The sequence below is a fragment of the Parasteatoda tepidariorum genome, chromosome 7 (genome assembly GCF_982258835.1).
Source record: "Parasteatoda tepidariorum strain Cologne lab strain chromosome 7, Ptep-v5.0, whole genome shotgun sequence".
Classification (NCBI taxonomy): domain Eukaryota; kingdom Metazoa; phylum Arthropoda; class Arachnida; order Araneae; family Theridiidae; genus Parasteatoda; species Parasteatoda tepidariorum.
The window spans coordinates 108,113,707-108,134,518 of record NC_141761.1 but is presented as its reverse complement, the minus strand read 5'-3'; the positions used below and the strand labels follow the sequence as shown (position 1 = coordinate 108,134,518).

At 31.8% G+C, this 20,812-nt stretch overlaps 1 protein-coding gene across 2 annotated transcripts in view; it reads right to left on the bottom strand.

Annotated features, from left to right (window-relative positions):
* The window catches only part of LOC107449704 (semaphorin-2A), a 328,119-nt gene that overhangs the window by 179,236 nt on the left and 128,071 nt on the right, over nucleotides 1-20,812 (bottom strand). Inside the window, exon 1 of one of the 2 annotated variants that reach the window (XM_016065315.5) lies at nucleotides 18,879-19,239. The exons of the other annotated variant lie outside the window; for it this stretch is intronic. Coding sequence (XP_015920801.1) covers nucleotides 18,879-19,005 — 127 coding nt within the window. The 5' untranslated portion in view covers nucleotides 19,006-19,239. Of the gene's footprint in view, nucleotides 1-18,878; nucleotides 19,240-20,812 lie in introns of those variants that run through there. 2 annotated transcript variants of the gene reach the window in all.

Sequence of the window (20,812 nt, the reverse complement as noted above, 5' to 3'; positions counted from 1 at the left end):
TTGGTCAATATTTTCAATTTAATTTTTATTTGTTTGTTGTGAGGGGTTATAAACTAACGTGAGCATATTAATGAAATGTTTTTGATTTTTAATTGTTTATTGGGAATATTAATAATTGAAACAGCTTTTCGAAAACACTTTTTTTGAATGCTTTGTTTTAAATAATAAGAACAGGCTTGAAAAACAGGGTTGATCTTTTCTAAACCTGGGAAATCTAATTAAATTAAAATATGTTTTGAACACTAAGCATACCATAACCGGTCAAATGACCGTTTAAGAACTTTTGCATCGAAGATGCGCTTATCATCTTATCGTTTTTGCACATTTGACTCCATGACTTTTTCTAACAATTATATACAGCTCATATTTTATTATTATTTTTTGTATTTTTTTTGTTTCAAATAATACTCGTCGTATACTACCACAACCGGCCATTTGACCGGGAGAACAATTTATTGCTTTATGAGGTTATCGGATCAGAAATGACGACGCAATACGTATTGCATTCGATGAGTTGCACATTTCTGCAAAGACTGTTGCGTAGTGAGTTCAATCAGAATAACAGTGAATTCAAATTTCAAGAAAGTACCTAACATTTTAGATTGGCATTTTTGTGTCAGAAAAAGTGACAAAAACTAAATGTCTCAGTAAGTAGCTTATATTTTATTTTGGTAGCTTTACTTCATTTCTAACTAACTGATAGTTTTTACCCAGAAACAATCAAGACAGCACAACTTCTTAGAAGAAATAATATTAATTATAAGAATTATAATTCTTAGATATTCTTATAATTATAAGAATTATAGAAATAATAATAATTATAAGAAATATGTTAGCGGAGAATGTATAATGGAAACACCCTGTATGTGTGAAAAATGCGTTGAGCAATGAATTAAAAATTCTTATTCTTTGTGTTTGTAATACATAAATAATGGCAGCATACATTTTTGTTTAATTATAATAAAGATTTTTTAGCTTATTTCCTTCCTAATATCCATATTTCATACATTGAATCAAGAAATATAAAGTCCGGTCATTTGACCGGTTATGATAAGTATACATTAGTACATACAGTTCTGTTGGTAAGTATACATTAAGTGTTGGTATGTTTAGTGTTAAATATAAAATAATTGCATAGAAAAGTTCCAGCAAATTAAATCCAGAACGGTATATGGCGACAATCACTTGCTGACGATTCACTTAAAATATTCTTTTCGTAATTCAATAAAAAAGCAATCAAAACGAGAAAATTGTAAAACAGAAAACCGCGGAAATATATGGATTCTTTAGTTAAAAATTTCGTAGTAATGAAATGACTTTTTTTTGAACATGGAATTTATTTATCCAATGGGCAAATTTAAACTTAAAAATAATTATCGCTATTTTGCATTTGGCAGAACGCAATTTATAATAAGGGAGAATACAGAATTGAAATTCCATTCCATGAACCCTGGCAGAATTCGAGATGATGATGGAAAAATAAAAAATGGAAATGGAAAAATAAATTGTTTCCGACATTTACTGAAAACTAAATGACATTCAAAGCAGACATTCAATATTCACACTCAATTACTTCCACAGTAGTGATTTATTTTAAAAATTTCATTTTTCAATTTCTAATAGAAATGATGTTTTGGCTCCTTGAGGAGTGTATTTTTAAAAATATTTTACTTTTATTTATTTATTTACCACTTTCAAAATAATATGAAAACAATGACGAGTTAGTTAAAAGTTAGAGATGAAATTGATGTTCGGAAAGCGATTATTAGTTTGATTAATACTTTTTATTTAATTAATCACCATTTTCAAAATATTATATTAAAACATTGACGTATTCCTTTAAAGTCAATGATTAAATTGCTCTCTGTAAAACGATTATTAGTTTGATTAAAAATTTTTACCTTTTATCTATTTATTCACTATTTTCAAAATATAATATAAAAACAATGATGTAATCCTTTAAAGTAGGAAGTTAAATTGGTATCCGTAAAACGATTATTAGTTTAAAAAATTTACTTTTTATTTATTTATTTATTTACCACTTTCAAAATATAATATTAAAACAATGACGTATTCCTTTAAAGTCAATGATTGAATTGCTCTCTGTAAAACGATTATTAGTTTGATTAAAATTTTTTACCTTTTATCTATTTATTCACTATTTTCAAAATATAATATAAAAACAATGACGTAATCCTTTAAAGTAGGAAGTTAAATTGGTATCCGTAAAACGATTATTAGTTTGATTAAAATTTTTTACCTTTTATCTATTTATTCACTATTTTCAAAATATAATAATAAAACAATGACGTATTCCTTTAAAGTTAGTAAAACAATGGCGTATTCCTTTAAAGTTAGAGATTAAATTGTTGTCCGAACTCTCATGAATTGTCACTAACTTTACCCTTTTCATGTTATTGTTTAAAATTTTATATTGTTGAAATGTTTATTGATTCAAATGTTTATTGTTCTTTTTTGTTCACTTTACCTAAATTGTTGAATTGTTTCTTTGTTATTTTTCTGCTCCTTTGTGATGCAGTGAGCTGTCAAATTTTCTGGATTGAATTCCTAATAAAATCATATGAAACACAAATTGTTGTCCGTAAAACGATTATTAGTTTGATTAAAAACTTCTAACTGAATTTAGGAAACTCGTGTTTAAATATTCCGTTTAAATTTATTTACCATTATAAAAATTTAGTTTTTTACGCATTAAACAAAATTTATACTTATTTTTTATTCGTATAAAATTTATTTAATAAGGAGCACAATACTTGTTAATGGTTTTCGCTAGACGAAAATAGTTTTAAATAAGTATTATGATTGCAGAATGCATTAGAGATACATTACATTACATCCTCATTTCTGTTGAGGAAAGCAACATTTGTTTATTACTCTCGTGAGAAGAGGAATGCAACATTTGTTTATTGCTCTCGTGAGACGAGAAATGCAACGTTAGTTTACTGCTCTCGGGAGACGAGGAATGCAACGTTAGTTTATTCCTCTCGTGAGACGAGGAATGCAACGTTTGCTTACTGCTCTCGTGAGATGAGGAATGCAACATTTGTTTATTGTTCTCGTGAGAAAAAGGAATGCATCATTTGTTTATTGGTCTCGTGAGACGAGAAATGCAACATTTGTTTATTGCTCTCGTGAGACAAGAAATGTCATAAAGATATATTATATTCCTCATCTCAATATTGAAGAACTTAATATCTGTTAATGTGCACAACAAAAAGGCCCTTACTTAAAAAACAACCCTCGTATATTAATGTTTTGAATCATTTTTAAAATCAGAGAACTAACTACTATAATTATGTAAGTTTTCTTTTTCACAAAATAACTGAATTTTCAAAAAGTTTGAAATGCTGAAATCTTGCGAGCAAGTGTATTGAATCAGGTATATAATCAATTGATTTAATCTATCAAATTTTGTGATTTTTTACTAGTATTATTAATTAAAATAAAATGATGTTGAAACAAAAATCCAAATCTCTCGATTATTCAAAATCAATAATTTGAAAATCCGTATTTGTATTTTTAGAAAATGGAATGTTCTGTAGACACAACAAGTTAAAAATCAGGACAAAATATTATTCCCGAAAAAAAGTCAGGAATATCAGGACAATTACAAGCATATCTGTAGTTACATGCATTAAAAAAATGACATTTTCAAAACTTTTAATTTTTTATTTCTTTTTTTTTTATAAATAAGGCAGTGAAGATTTGTTGATACTTCTTGTATACTTATAAATGTGACAAAAGCATAAGAAAGAAAGAAAGAAAAATCAATAAATGAACGAATTTTTAAAAAACAATTTCAAAATGGTGTATTTGATTATTTTGAAGGTAACAATAATTATTATAATATTAAAAATCAATAAACAAATTTTAAAAAAAAGATTAAAATTGTGTTTTCGACTACTTTAAAGGAAACAACAATAATAAATGGAAACCCATATTCTTAGCTGATACATTCATTCATTCATTCATTCATTTATTTTTTAAATTCACTATTCGCCGCAAATTAAAACATTACAAAAAAATTTTTTTAAAAATAATATCGAAGAAAAATAATGGTGAGAAACTCGTGTTGTTATAACTACGAACATTCCCTCCCCCCTCATTTAATTTTTAATCTGAAATCCCCGTATGGAAATCTTTTTTTTTTTAACTGTAATAATGAGCGAGTAAGTTGTGAAGTTTGGAAATAATGAGCGAAAGAGAAAGTCAGTTGGGAAAGAATTAGAGGGGGGGTGAAAACTTTTTTGAGTTAGCTCACCAACTGGAAGAAGATTCTTGGATCTAGATTCTCCCCCCCCCCCTCCCACACTCTATCTCATTACCCGGAATTAATTTTCAATTCAGGGGGTGGAAAAAAAACTACAAACACATGCGCTTCGTATGAAACGTTGTAAAAATATTATTAATGCCCACCCCCCCTTTCCCTTCTCTTTTTTTAAAAAACAGCAACTCTATTCCGGGCAAAAATGAAGTAAGCTTAGAAAATGGATGGGGGGGGGGGGGGAGGAAAAATGGAAATGGCTGGAGGAAAAAAAAAAAAAAAGACGGAGTGACCGAAATTTTTATTTTTTTTTATTTTATTTAACTGCTCTAAAATTGAAATAAAAAAAAATACGGTTACTTATTTTTAGAAAAAATATAGTAACTAACGGATTCGTAGTTATAAAAGTTCACGAGCCTTTATTTAAAATTTGCTGCACCCTGCGCACTCCTATCTGAATTGTATTGAAACGAAAACTACGAATAAATATGTTGAAGTTTTCAAAATACTATTCAGGAAAATAGTTGTCAAAAAACTCAGTTGGGGGACACCACTATTAACCCAAGAAAACTATTCACATTGATTTTACTTGCGCTCACCTGACATAAAGAAACAAAGATAAATATTAATTAAAAAGTGTGCTTGGTGAAACAAATTTTTTATTAATTAGGTACTTGCAGTTCAAGAGGAAGAATACCTCCCATACCCACACATGTGGCCTATGACGTCAGCTAATCTTTATCAGCAAAATAGCGCATTGAAGTTGAGCTAAGTATCTCTGCCTAAGATTTGCCACAAAACTGTCATTTGCCCACCCATAGTTAGATTTTGTGGAAGTTTCATTTAAGCAATACTCGAAGTTAAAAAAATTTGCAGTAAATTATGATGCTGATGCAAAAGTAAATATTTATTAAGGAAACTTTAATAAATATGGAATCAAAAAAATATGATTAATATAATACGAAAGAATTAAATAGCTGTTTTTTTCTCTCCTTTTTTTGCTGTCTTAACACTTTATAGGGTCTTATTATTTTTTTCTGGTAATATAATGAAACAATTTCGGAATAATGACTGATTTATAAAAAGAAATTAATTTATCTAATTACTTAAAATTAATTTGATCATAAAAACCATTATTTTTGGATAGGTTGGATTTTAAAATTCTTTTAACCCTACCACCTGCTCATCTTGTATGTTGACCACTGCAATACCTTAAAATTGTTCAGGGGTGTTGCTACTTATATAGAAGTAGTAAGTTATGAAAATTAGGTAGGAAAAAAAACAGAGTTAGTCATGGGACGTTAAAGAGAGAAAATTCGAGTTTTAAAAAGGGAACTCTGTTAACAATAATAATAAAACGTACCTAAAAAAATCATTATTTTTAAATTTATAAACACCGAAAATACAACCTGATTTTTTCCCCGACCTCTTCATAACGATATTTTTTTTTGCAAATAACAAATAGCGTCTTTTAAAAGAGCTAATCACCGGCTCCCCTTTAAAAAAAAGAAAATGTTCTAATGACGAATGGTGATAGGGTATTTCCGAACAAAAACTGAAAAAGAAAAAAAAAAAAGAAGTAATGATGGGGTGTCTCGCAACTTAATGTAACCGTCGCGTGAAAAGAGTTTTCGCCTTTCGATTCGGTTCCAATATTTAATTGATAATTTGGACGTTTGATAGCGACACAAGATTGGCAAGACACGTACAGCATCAAGAATTAATACGATCCCCCAAAACGATTATTTATTCGGCCATTTAATGGAACTGCTAGATCACCCAAACTACTAAATGAAATCATCGCTCATTTTTTCCTACTCTTCTTCAACTGATTTTTTTTTTGCTTAAAGATTTAGAGAAGTAAAATAAAATAAAAAATGCGGTGTTTACTGCTGTACCACATATTACAGGTTTATTCCCCCTATTTACTTTTTCTTCTTCTTCTTAAATATGTATTAACTGAGTAACCCATCGTTAGTATCGCTTAATACACTTACAACATATTTATTTATTTATTTTTTGCTAAGTAGATAATCAAATTAAATTTTAACTTAAGTTCCGTAAAATAATATTTTTTATTTTTAGTTTCAGAAATGGAAGTGTTCATTTATAACCAAACTTTTGAAATTGAAAATTAACAATCGAAAACAAGACGTTATCAATTTTACTTCCTAAATGATCTAAGATATGAAAACATTAATTCCCATGAAACGTCTTAACAGGTGGAAAAACCGATAAATAGCCAAAAAATGCCTGATAATAATAAACGAATCGCACGTGATACCTCTTAATTTAAAAGCTATTATTATTTTAATATTTCTTATTATTTCCAATCATGTTGCTTTCGTCACATCTCTATAGAAGAGGGCCAATCAAAAGCACGAACTGACCAGTCAGAGAGAGCAGTCGTAATCTCAGAATACAGTACGAGAGAGGACAAATCATGCTGTTTCTGCTATATATCTCTTGACAGAGCCAGTAGCTAGTTTAAGGCTTATGATGCCTAATCCCAAACAGCAAAATAACTAATGCCCTCATTGGACCAGTATTCATGAATAATGGCTTAATAAGGATTCAAAGGGCCGTTATTTTCCGATATGGATCCTATATACAATTCTCCGATTCACCCAATATTTTACAGCCACTTTAGGCCCTATATAGAAATGTCAGATTCACCCGATATTTTATATTCATTTTTCAGCCAATATAGGATCTTTATTTCCCCCGTAAAGGCCGACATGGGCCCAATATAGGACAAATATTAAAAAAATATGGACATCCCAATATTAGTCACTCGGTGCAGTTTCATATAGGACCCATATAGAGCCTATATACAATACAATGGTCCTATATACAATTTTCCGATTCACCCGATATTTTACAGCCAATATAGGCCCAATATAGAATTGTCAGATTCACCCGATATTTTATATTCATTTTTCAGCCAATATAGGATCTTTATTTCCCCCGTAAAGGCCGACATGGGCCCAATATAGGACAAATATTAAAAAAATATGGACATCCCAATATTAGTCACTCGGTGCAGTTTCATATAGGACCCATATAGAGCTATATACAATACAATGGTCCTATATACAATTTTCCGATTCACCCGATATTTTACAGCCAATATAGGCCCAATATAGAATTGTCAGATTCACCCGATATTTCATATTCATTTTTCAGCCAATATAGGATCTATATTGGCCCCGTAAAGGCCGACATGGGCTCCATATAGGACAAATATTAAAAAATCTAGACATCCCAATATTGGTCACTCGGTGCATGTTCATATAGGACCCATATTGAGCCAATTTTGAGCCCAATTGGAGTCGAAGATAAAATTGTTGCTAGGGATCTGTTACGAGCATTGTTTTCCATCACAACAATGGTAACATATTATTTAAAATCAAGTCTAATTTGCACACTCCTTGGTTGTAAGGGGGGGATTAAACCATTATAATAACAAAAACTGTTATATGCAAGCAGTAGATAAAAAAAAATCCAAGTACCATAAATTTCGTAGGGACGAGGGGGGTAATATTTTACGACACGACTATAATTTCTGCTCCCCCCCCCCCTTTTTACCTGAGGAGTAGAATAATTAAGACCGGAGGTAACAAACAGAGGCGAGATAATGATCGCTACACATTACAGAGCTTCGTTAAGTATAGGGGGGTGGAAGACTGTTGAGCAAGGAAGGATTGCAGACGAATTTCCCATTCCATGTATGTACGATAAAGGCTATTAGAACTGATTAAGAGCTACGAGCAGAAAATGATGACGCCGTAGTCATTAAGAGGGGGGAATCATTTGTCGGTTGCCACCACACAATCATAATTTTCTTTGTCGAAACATGCCGCACCTTATCGCATGGGGCAAAACATATATTCCTATGCGTCCTTCCTGCGAGAAAACTGCAGATTGCGGAAATGATATCCCCCCAGAGATGGGATTCAAAAACGAGCTTCGATTTTGTTTACTCCTAAGCTGAACTTGTTTGCCAGGAAATATCCACGTTGATGAACAATTCAAACATGAAAATGAATTTTAGAATAAAATAAAAGAGGTAAACATCAAAGCCGCAACCTTCAGAAATCATCGGCATTGTTATAAAGAATTAAAAACTTGACCAATGAATAGAAAAGAAACAAATATGAGTTTATTGAGAAAGCTAGTTCACTTCATAACGTAGTTATCTGTCCCTTGAAAGTTTTTCTTAGGGAAAAGAACATTCCCATTAATATTGCTAATCGTACCAAAGTCAACATTTTTTATGGTTTTCCATTGATGAACCAACATAATCTTGATGGTAAACATCAATGATTCCCTCAAGAACCATTGTTTTTTATAGTAACCAACATAAGTAACTATCACCTCAATGTAGGAATTCGAACTGATTTATGATGGTCCAACATAAGAATATCAACTTGTTTTTGATAGTTTGTTCATGTTGAACCATCAGAAATTCCATCATAGTTTCTTAGAAATCAAATGTAGGAACGATCAATGAACAACCACCATCCCAATGTAAGAATTCGGACTGATTTATGATTGGCCAACATTTAAAAATAAAACAAATTGTTTTGATGGTATATTCCTGAGAACCAAACAAGAATTCCCATGAAACCCTCATGGGAAATGCATAGTTGGGACCATCATGAATTGTTGGTCCATGAGAATCAAATTTCTCTTGACGGTTAACCATCATAGTATTAAAGTAACATTTTCCGTCATGGAATGAAGAAAATCTAATGGCCATATCACAAACCATGAACGCATAATGTGAAGTGTTAGATGATATTGGCTGTTAGATAATGATGTTCGACCATCATGAATCGCACTGAAATCAACATAAAACATCAAAACGTTTTGATGGGACCATCGAGAATTTTGACTTGTGTAGTTTACGTAACTAAGTAACCGCTGAAGCTCGAAAGCAGTAAGAAGGGCTCGCAACGCCCACAGTGCTGACGTAAAATATCCGCAGCAGTAGGCGGATAATGGGTTAGAGTCCCCTTGCCATCAAGCTAAACGTAGGTGGTTTTCCTCTCCATGTTACGTAAATGGGGGGGGGGGTTATTCTATCAAAAAGTCCTCCGCGAAGGCAAATTTTCTTGATCCAGGGGCTAAAGATAGCCTGGTTGATAGGGCACTGGGCCCATATCTAAGAGCTCGTGGGGTCGATCCCCGCCGACTCCTCGTGTAGTAAATGGTGACAAATGCACGTTAAATCTGTCTAGTCACAAAGTTCTCCATGTTCCCATAGCAAATCAATGCCTCTGGGGAGTACTGATCCAGGAGTTTCCTTGTCTTCTGGATTGGTTCAAAACTACAAGGCTACGGAGTTGAACATTAGTAGTCGTATACCCAGAAGTGTGTAGGCTGTTCAACGTTATAATTATAATTATTAGTACCGTTTGACAAACACGCCTTTAATACTTTGAAGTCGAAGAATTCACCTATCGTTTCTTTATGGTAATTAGCACTGTCTTGTGTTGTCAAACCAAACCAGAGAGAAAGCGTCTAAGTGTCACACTTACATTTAGAAAAATGGAGTACAAACAAATGCCATAAGGGATAAATATTTACCCAACGAAATTTCTAACGTCCTATTCACAGAAATGCAAGCATGTGCAGTAAATATTTGATTCGAACAAAGCGCAAATCTCATTAAAATATCATAATATTCTGAAGAATCTTGTGGCGCCAATATACATACCACTTAACTTATATAGGCATCATTGGAGGATGTAAAAATAAGCTCTGAAACTTCATTTCTCGACGTCGCCGCCCGTCTCAGTTAGTTGAGACCTCGCCAAGTGGGAAAGGCAGCATGTGTGTGTCCACGACCATAAAGTCTAACGCAAACTTTCTTCTCTCCTTCTTGAAGCCTTATATTTCAAAATTTATGACCCATTTCTTGGAGCGTCGTTAAATGGTAAGCTACAAACGAACTCTTGAGAAGGCACGATAAGCGATTTATGCTAATTTTGAATAGGGTGGGGGAGGGGAACATCAAATATTTATGAAGGCAAAACAGTTTCGTAAGCCCTGTCCCTGGTTTTCAACAGTTGGCGAAAGCCTTTCACTTTGCCAAAGATCGATGGTGCAGTCCTCTCTCTCTTTTCGAAGAAAGGCAGAGCAAAGGAAGTGTTTACGACCAGGCAGCACATGAATTAAAAATGTTCGAAAAGGCAACAGCTGAAAGGAACCTATGTTTCCAACTTTTCATCTTCGTTTCAGCTTTTAGGAAGGAGCTTAACCGTCCCAATGAATAAAAGCATGAGGTGATCTGCTTCCAGCGAGTCTATACACTTAGCGAAATAATCTCTTCGCAAGTTTATTACAGAGAACATACGTTCGTACTAAAAACGCATCACACTAGAAGGGGAAGAAAAAAAACACTCAACGATACATGCTGATATTTATTTTAAAATGCGCGAGCACGATAATCTAAAGGTTAAAATTAGGTTAGGGGTGCACAACCTGTCGCCCGTGGGAAACTTGCGGCCCGCGGGAACTTTTGAAAGCAATAAAAAATTTCTTTAGTTAAAATATTAAATTCAAATTTATACTACTCTATAAAATGCGTATATTTTTTGCACTTTCATTCTGTAAACTTCCTTTTGGTTAGAATTCATATACATATATATATCTATATTATATAAAACGCTAATACGTACGTATGTATGTATCAATAAAACCGATGATATTTCTTTTCTCACGCTGGCAACAGTTTTCATTTTTAATTGATTGGATTCGGCGCGCAAGAGCACGTAGTGAGCAACCAGATAACAATAACCAGAGTGAGCATTATCAGGTTGTTCAATTCAGATTCATGCACTAAAAACATGACAATATTTAATTTAAACTCAATTAGGAATTAATTAATTAATTGAAGTGAGAATGCTTTAAAAGGCCGCTGTTGAATTGATATTTTTCTACTGGGAGCTACCTAAACGTCTAAAAAACGTTTAAGTGTTTGTATTGAATGCATTGAATTTTTTTATATTTCGCGTTTATTTATGCATTGAATTTTCACGCTTTAAAATGCAGAATATTAGTGAAGCAATATTTGATAATTTATTTTGCTAATATGTTTCTTATTTAGCTAATGTTTTGATTTTTTCACCATGTACAATCTAAATAGCTAATATACTTTTTTAAAAGCCAATAAGAACATTGGTAGAATTCTTCTACATAAGTACAATACTTACACTACTTTGATGATAAAATACTATGTCTTTGATGATAATATATTATGTCTTTGTGCTAGAACATTGTGTTCATTGGCGAGCGTTAGCGAGCAGGGGGCGGAGCCTCCTAGTTGTATATAATTCAATAAATTAATTATTGTGAAAAATGAAAAAATTTTTTAAAAAAAAGATTTTATTTTAAATAAATTCAAACAATTAAAAGTATTTAATATTCAACAAGTATGTTATTAAATTTACTGAAAAAAATATTTAGCGCTTAGAACACTAATGTTTATATAAAAATTACCATATTTGCCGCTAACATGACTAAATATTCGTGTGGCCCTTCACTCGAAAAGATTGTGCATTCCTAAATTAGGTGATACTATTTTTCACGATTCTAGCAACAGTTTTACCTTGACCCCAGTTGTGCTCAATATGGGTCTTATAAGAACATGCACGGGGGGGGGGGGGAACCAATATTGGGATGCCTAGATTTTTTTAATATTGGTCCTAGAATGGTCTATATTGGCTGAATAATGAATATAAAATATCGGGTGAATCTGACAATTGGGTACTCACACTTCCAGAAGATCACAATATCCACCCACGCATGTGACTTATGAAGTCAGCTCCAGCTGATCGTTTATAAGCAAAATGGCGTGTTAAAGTTGAGCTACGTTTCTCACACATATGTTAATTAATTAGCGGGAAGTTGATTTAATACAGAGCAATATCACACATGATATATAATTCTTTCTTGTCTACTTCTTTTACTTAACTCAGATTTATTATTTATTTATGCATTTTATTGTAACCGTGATATATTTTTGTTTCGTGCACCTGGCAACTTCGATGCATAATTAGTTTGTTTATGTTCTACGTGGTCACCTGTCTTTGTGCGAAGTCTTTGCGTAAATATATAGGGAAAGAATTGAAATCTTTGAGTAAGAATATAGAATGCGTCACTTAAGAAAATTGATACTTGACGGGCTTGGCTTACTTGAAATAGAATGTAAAAAACAGGTGAAAACATAAACAAATACCACGTTTGAACAACCAATCAGGATAGTCACTTGCGGGTATCCCATTCTATAGAGGGCCGACAATGGTTGTAAATTGGCTGTAAAATATCGTGTGAATCGGACAATTCCATATAGGGCCAATATCGGAAAATAACGGCGCCTACAACCTGGACGACAACGATTTAATGGAATTGCAATAACTCCAAAAAATGGAATTGAATTAAAAACAATAAAACGCAACCTGAAGAGATTTAAAACTTAAGTTGCGCAACAATATCTCGAATTTAAAGTGTTCAAAAATCAAAATGGAAACAACTTAAGGTAAGGTTTCCCAGGTTTTGCAATAGGGAAGTAATCCTGCCGTCATTGGTGCGAATTTTGATAAGTTTAAAAAATATTTTTAGCAATTTCATGGTTTTTACTAGGTTTTTTCTGAAATCACTTTTTCTAAACTCAAAATTATTTCTGTACGTGAAAGAGAACGGTATGGAGTTCGATATAACGGTATAGCGTCTACTTAACAATGCTCGAAATATTGTTCAAAAATGAAAACTTGTTCTTCCGTTTAGCATTGAATTTTAAATAACTTCGAAATCGTCACGCTTCCCCCCCCCCCTTTTTTTTACAACATTTCTGGTTTGCACAAAAGAAGCAAAATTCAAGTGTTGCATGAAAGTAAAATTATGTAATTTTGTATAGAATTCTATTTTTATGCAACACTTGAATTTCGTAGAAATCTATAAAGAAAACGGTATAGCGTTCGATATAACGATATATCCTTTACTTAACAATGCTCGAACTATTGCTCAACAATGAAAACGTGTTTTTCCGTTTAGCACTGAATTTTTAATAACCTTGAAACCGTCACGATTTTTTTTTTTTTCATTTCTTGTTTGCACAAAAGAAGCAAAATTCGAATGTTGCGTGAAAATAGAATTCTATAATTTTGTATGATAAGAATATTCATAAAAAAATAAATAAATAAATTCACGTTCCATGTCTCTTTAAGTACCTGAACTGCGTAAGTTCGTCGCAATTGGGCGCCAAAGCTAGCTTGCAGTTTTTATAAAATGGAAAACAAGACGATCATATTTTTCGAAGAGATTAGTGAAAAAGAACAATTGGATGAAAACGGAAATCACTTATAAAATCGGGGGGGGGGGGGGAAATCGGACCATTTAAAACACAAGTGATCTTTATAGGATCGTTCCATTACAGTTTCAAAAGTTTATTGTTCGCAAAGATAATCTCCAGTTAGCTTAACGGGACGGACGGATTGAATCGACACCCTTTTACCATGTTTCTTAAAAATCGTGTCGTTTCACTCCATCTAAAAAAAGACATCGACAATATGACACACATCTCAATGAGCCATTGAGATTCACGATGCCATAAACATTTTATACAACGACCATTTCTTTTATCTGATTTGTAATTCCAAGCCCCCTCCCACTTTTTTTTGTAAACGATTTATCGATGCTTTAGTATTCATAGAACAAATAAAATTGAATTTAAAAAAATATCCACGTTTTTCTTTTTTTAATATTATAAACTTTTTATTGCTAAAAATGCATTGGAAGCGAAGAGACAACCGTTTTTAAACTTATATTTATTTTTGTAATTGGATACTTGCACTTTATGAAGAAGACCACCCATACCCACACACGTGACCTATGACGTCAGCACCAGCTAATCTTTAACAGCAATATGGCGTATTAAAGTTGAGCTAAGTTTCTTTACATAAGTTTTAGAATGTTCATTAAAGATAAGTTAATTAAATACAGAGCCATATCGCACTACGAAATAATTTAAATAAAATTCATTCTCGTCCACTTCTTTTAATTAACTTAAAATTTATTATTTGTTTATGTATTTTATAGTAACCGTGATATATTTTTGTTCATCTGTCAACTTTGATGCATAATAAGTTTGTTTATGTTCTACATGGCTTCGTGTCTATCTTTAAGACGCTGTGTAAATACATAGTGAAAAAACTGAAATCTTTGAGAAATATTTTTTGTGAAAGAATTTAGAATGTGTCACTTGATACGTGATGAATTGATACGTGACGGGCTTAGCTTACTCGAATTTTTTTTATTTCCATTGACAAGGCATATTACATTTATAAAAACAAGCCAATGCGAAACAATGAGCAAGCAATTACAAATACTGACCGAAGTCAATGAAACCTCAGGCGCTCTCAAGCTCTACTCGAAATAGAATGGAAAGAACAGTTGTTACGTAAATAAATGCCACGTTTCAACAATTAATCAGGATCGAGACACCACGTCACTTGCAGGTATCCCCATTAGATTAGATCAAATTTGTTAACAAAAATGGATAGGATTTTTTCTGAAAATCATATTGGACTAATTTAGGTAAAATTGAGGGACCTGGTGGGTCCAAAATTACTCGTAATAATATACAAAAATTGTGTATTGTAATTGAAATTGAATGCTTTGAGAATGAATGAGAATTACATGAGAATCATCTTATATCATATACTAGTGGGTTGCGCCTCCTCTTCGCTAACGCTCGCCAACCCCCGAAAATTGCTACGCAATCTTATATGGTTTGCGAAGCCACCAGTGTGAATGTCAACAATCACACACATAGTCGCTTTGGTGTATGTCCGAAATATTTGTTACATTCAATTTGATATTATATTTAATCGATATTTTAATATCTGCTGTGGATAGATTAGGAGAAACATCAGTGTTCGGAGTACTGGTTAAATGCATACTGGGCAGTGGCACTTGATCTTAAGAAAATATTGATGTAGGGCATATTGGTTAAATGTATACTGGGCAGTGGCATTTAACTAGACCTAGTATATACGATTTCGGACATTTACCAAAGTGACTATGTGATTGTCAACATTCATCAGTGGAAGTCAACAAACACTAATTTCGGTCATTCACAGTAACACATACACTTGGCCGTCTAATTTCACGTTTTCTTAAAATGTCACTAAATACCTTCATCCTCGAAATACTTCAATTATGGGTAAGTAATTCATGTTTAGGAAGGAAAATAAATATAGTTAGACAAACATAACAATTTTCTTTTCGAAAACATAATTGTATAATACTACGACGAGCTAGAAATTAACTATCAAAAGACGATAAAATCAATCCAAAATTACGAATCAAGCTATATGTACGAATCGTTGTAACGAATCAAGCTGCATTAAAGAAACAGTTTTTTTTTCTTCTTTTTTTTAAATATAAAAACACATTTGACAACCACACTAAGCAATATAAAATTAAAATACCCGGTAAAGGGTTGGGTATAACCCTGCAAAATAAATGGCGACAGGTTAAAAATAACAGGTTAGTATGAACCTTAAATTCTCATCAAAAATCAACAACTCTCTGTTGCTGTTCCATAAATTGTTTCGTTCTTTCATTTTTAATTTATCTCGTTGCATGTTTTTTTTTTTTCCCTTTCATTTATGCTTTAGTTAGCCAGATATTTTTAAACTTTAAAACGTGTTTAAAACTACCTATCTCATCTTAACATTTTAATTTTAATTAGGTAATACCTAACTAACAAACCATCATTAATTACAATCGATAGCTATCAAGAATTCTTCTCGTAAAATTCATGCACAAAAAAATTCACGAATTTAAAAAAAATAAAATCTCTCGAATAACAAGTATTACGTCCTTTTTGCATCACTCGAATAAAAAATCCATCTCTCGTTAACAATAATGGTTTCAGTTCTCTATTTTCTCAGTTCTTCACCATGGGGAAAAAAAGGGGTTAACATACAAAAACACTGCAGCGCCATAAATAGCAATTAGTAAAAATGGCGCTGCATCTATTTTTGCGGTAAACCCATCAAGGCGGGCCGTTATTACAGGACAACAAATACACCGCAGCACTTAACAACACGAAACCACAACTAATAGGAATGCGCAATTTTAAGTTAGTCAAATAATTCATTTACCCCCAAATATCGGGGGTAGCCGCAGTCTGGGAAATAAGGTCCCAAATAGAGGGCGGTCAAAAATTTGGACCCGTTAATGTTAATTTAGTTTTTTGAGCATTTCGCCCTATATCGAAAACTTTTAAAGCGAATTCAAAAGATTTTGAATACAATTATAAAATTCATTTATTTAATAACAGCCGGAAAAAGTTTGATTTGTAAGGTTATACAAACTTTAACATTATTTAAAACAATGTATTTTCATATGGCAGGATGCAAATTTTGAATAAAATCTGTAGAAAAGTTTGAGAAATCGAATTGCAAAATATCTGACTATACTATTAACTTCTAAATTTAGTTAAAAGCACTGTGCGTTGACTTCTGATATAAATGTTTACATTAAATAGATTATGGTAGACAGGATTATTTTGTTACTGCAACATAAAACCTAACGATAAAATACTACCACTTTTACCTTTTTTGAAAGACAGCTAGGCACAAATGGGCTCAAACGTTTTGATGGACGAATACTCATTATACTCGTTTGAAGAAATTGATTGAAGTTTCACTATACTCGAATACTGACATCAGATTTATGATGTCTTCTAATGCTACCTGTCGTCGAATTAATGACGTTTTCAATTATAACTTGTTTCAACAGTCGAATTTAAGAATTTTTTTAAAATTACTTCTCTATTTAGTCTATGAATATATAGTGTTTCCACAATGCTACTTGTGTTAGAGCTGTATACTACGAATCTGTGTATCTGTCTATCACGAGTAATTAGACATAAAAACCAAGAGGATTAAACTATTAGAATACATTAAAACATCAAATTAAAGAAATAAAATTAGAGCTAAGGAAAACAAAACAAAATAAAGACTTTGGAGGGTAAATAGAAGGATTAGAATAAAAGTAGTGTTTATTGACACATGACCTTAAAAAAAATAATAATAATAAATAAAGGAAGGCATACCGTGCCAGACTTAAATGTCCATACGTACTCAATGGAACGAAAGTAAATAGTGCAATAAACGAAATTTGACTTCGGAACGAAAGAAGATGAAGAAAGATTTGGGGTCGCAGACATCGTAATTCTCAGAAAAAGATAATTACTCTCCCTTTCTATCCAAGGATATCACTAATTTGTCTTGAATTACTATAATGAGCATCATTTTTTGAAAATTGACTCTGCTAATTTCAAAATCTTTAAACGTATCCTTCATTTCTGTTTAGAAAAAAAAAAAAGAAAATAAAAAATAAATAAAAAAAATAAAAAGAACATTGAAGAATTTTTTTTTTTTTTTTTTTTTTTTTTAAGAATATTTTTCGAACTGACATTATCATTGATTCATTCAAAGGTTTTGGCAACAATCATTGGATTCTCGTTGATAATTGTTGCATAATGTACGAAATATTTTACACATAGGGGATTTTAGGAATTTTTAGGGTCATCAAAATGGAAAAACTGCAATACATTAAATGAATTTGAAATTAAAAGATAATTTTCAACTAATTTAAAAAGGGAGTTTTGAATAAAAACAAACTGAACCTTTCAGAACAAAAAAAAAAGCTTTAAACTGATTTTTATACGTGAGGCCCGCTTCATCGTCTATTAGTAATACGTATTTAAATATTCAATTAAGCAAGTATTTGTGCAAAATTGCTATTCAAAAGGGATTTTTTTAGGAAACTTACTCAATTTTAGGGATTTTTCTAAAAATGTACATAAACGAGAATTTTTATTAAACCAGTAGAAACGGGCAAAATCCAGTAGTCTACTGGAATATCCAGTAGAGTTGGCAGCTATGACAGGGTGCTTAGCCAAATCGTTCAACAAAAACAAGCACCTCTTAAGTACTTTTTAAGCACTATGTACATTAAAAAAATGCTAAGACTTCATATGATCATAATAAAATAATTAATTTTGGGAACTCTTTTCTTGATTATACTAGCCACCATAAAAAAAATCGAGAGATTTTTCAGTTCGATTTCAGAGGGTAGAAAATGAAGGCTGAAATAGAGAATATTAAAATGAGAGTGCATGAATCTCACCAAACCCAGCTCTGTATACGCACATGCGGACTCGCAAGTATTTCATCAAACACGTAAAATGATTGACGCTTTCATACGCAACTGACCGACAGTAAGCCGAAATGCACCGTGTTTGAATGCGAAAACGTTGAATAGAACAAAATGAAAACCACAGTTCTGCACAATACGTGACGAAAATCGACATGGTAAAGAAGGAAAAAAAAATCTTATTTTCGAAAAAGGAAAATTAAGTACTTTTTAAAGACACCCAGTAAAAAAAGTACCTTTAAGAGCTTTTAAAAAATGAAAATAAGCACCTTTAAGCACTTTTTAAAAATGCTACGCACCATGTATGAATAAGTAAGATTTAAAAAAAAAAAAAAACAATATTGAAAATGCATACCTCGATGATGCCTTAGATGACCGGAAGCGGCCCATGAATACCACCGGTGCCCACCGCCAATACGGTGCGCTACGGTACAGTGGCAATAAAGCACCACTAACACAACGAAAAGCTTGCACACAAACATGAGAAGACGTAAGAATCCAGACAATGGTGGCAATCTTCTGTCACCACAAGATCTGCGGATCCGTCATGACTATCCACGCGGGTGCTAGCTACACAGCCGGAACGGCGTTCCGTCACAACCACCTACCTATGGGCGAATGAAGAGACGAAATCGCAACACACGCTACTTCCTTTGGCAGATGAGCGCCCTGTACAAGAGGGGGCGCCCCTTCTTCGATCGATCCTCTCTCTCTCTCTTTGCAATCCGTTTCCATACGCCCCACGAAGCCCCCTATCGTACAAGAATCGCGTGCGCCCCATCTTTCACCTCCTCATTCTGTGTCATATCGTTATTTCTAAACCTCTCCATACCTATTATTTATTTTACCTCCGCTTTTTTTTTTTTTTTTTTCTAAAAAAGCTCTTAGAAAAATAAAATTCTGTTTTTTTTGTTCTTCCTCCGCGACTCACTGTCCGTTGAAGAAGACTCTGAAACATTTCATTCACGAAGCTTTTTGTGCTCCGTTAGTACAAAAGTTTTTTTTAAATTTATTTACTTCCCTCATCGAAATTTTTATCTTTTCTTTTTCTTTTCTTCCTATAAGCGATTAAAACCAAGAATTTAATCACCTATAGTCCAGTTCTTTAATATCAAAAGCACTTTCAATTTCGTAAAAAGCAGAAAGTTAGCAAAAAAAGAAGGGGGAAAAAAGCGATTTCGTAGTGATTGGTATCGGGTTTTTTATTTTAAATATAAAATTATATTTTATTCATAAAATGGCGAGATATTTGTCGTGCAAAAATAAAACAGCACGAAAATTATGTTCTAATATTCAATTATACATGGATTGTTTTGATGTAAATCAATCGCAAACAGGATTAAGATTATAGACTTTTACTTCAACCTTTTCAGATTTTTCATCTTCAAAACAAGTTGAATATCCGCAATCAGATAAAAATAGTCGCAATGGTCCTGTCAGCAGGGAGGTATGGTCCCTCTAATACTAATTTCCCTTTTTGCGTATTTTGCCATATCTACAAAATTAATGAAGCAGGAAAAAAAATATGCAGAGTTAAAACTTCATTAGTCAAGGATAATTTCATTAAAAAAAAATTTATAATTATTTTTATAGCCTTTTTCAGGGTGCGTAGTCAGATTTTTAACAAAAAATAAGCACCTTTTAAGTACTTAAAAAATATTTTAAGCAATTTCCACAAGAAAAAAATTCATAAATAGGATATGTGCAATAATAAAATTTTTTTTTTTTTCAACTATTGAAAGTTCTTATTTATTAACATGAAACGAACAAAATGCAAAACATTTTCAAAAACTTTACATAATCATGATAAAATAACAAATCTCTGATAAATATTGAAGAGAAAAACTAGATGAGTCAATGATAATTTCATTAAAAAAAGTAATTTTATAATAATTATTTTTATAATATTTTTGTAACAGTTAAAGTGAACTATTTCGTATGTAAGTAAACTATTTCGTTAAATACTAAGATTTCGTCATTTATAACAACATTTTAAAATTGCGTAAACATTTGTGCTCCTTACAGTTACATTTTTTGACAATTATAAAACAACTATTAGTTATATTGGTCAAAATATATAATCGTCAATATATATTTTCAATTATTTGTTGTTTTTTTTGTTATCATAATTAAAATAATGATTAAAAAAAAACAAATAATTGCGTATTAAAATAAATAATGCTATAGTAAATGAAATAGTTTAGTATAGCAGAAATATCATCCTTAAATATTCCATAGATTGCACCACTTTATAACAGACGAAAATAAGAAACAAAAATTATCTGTATT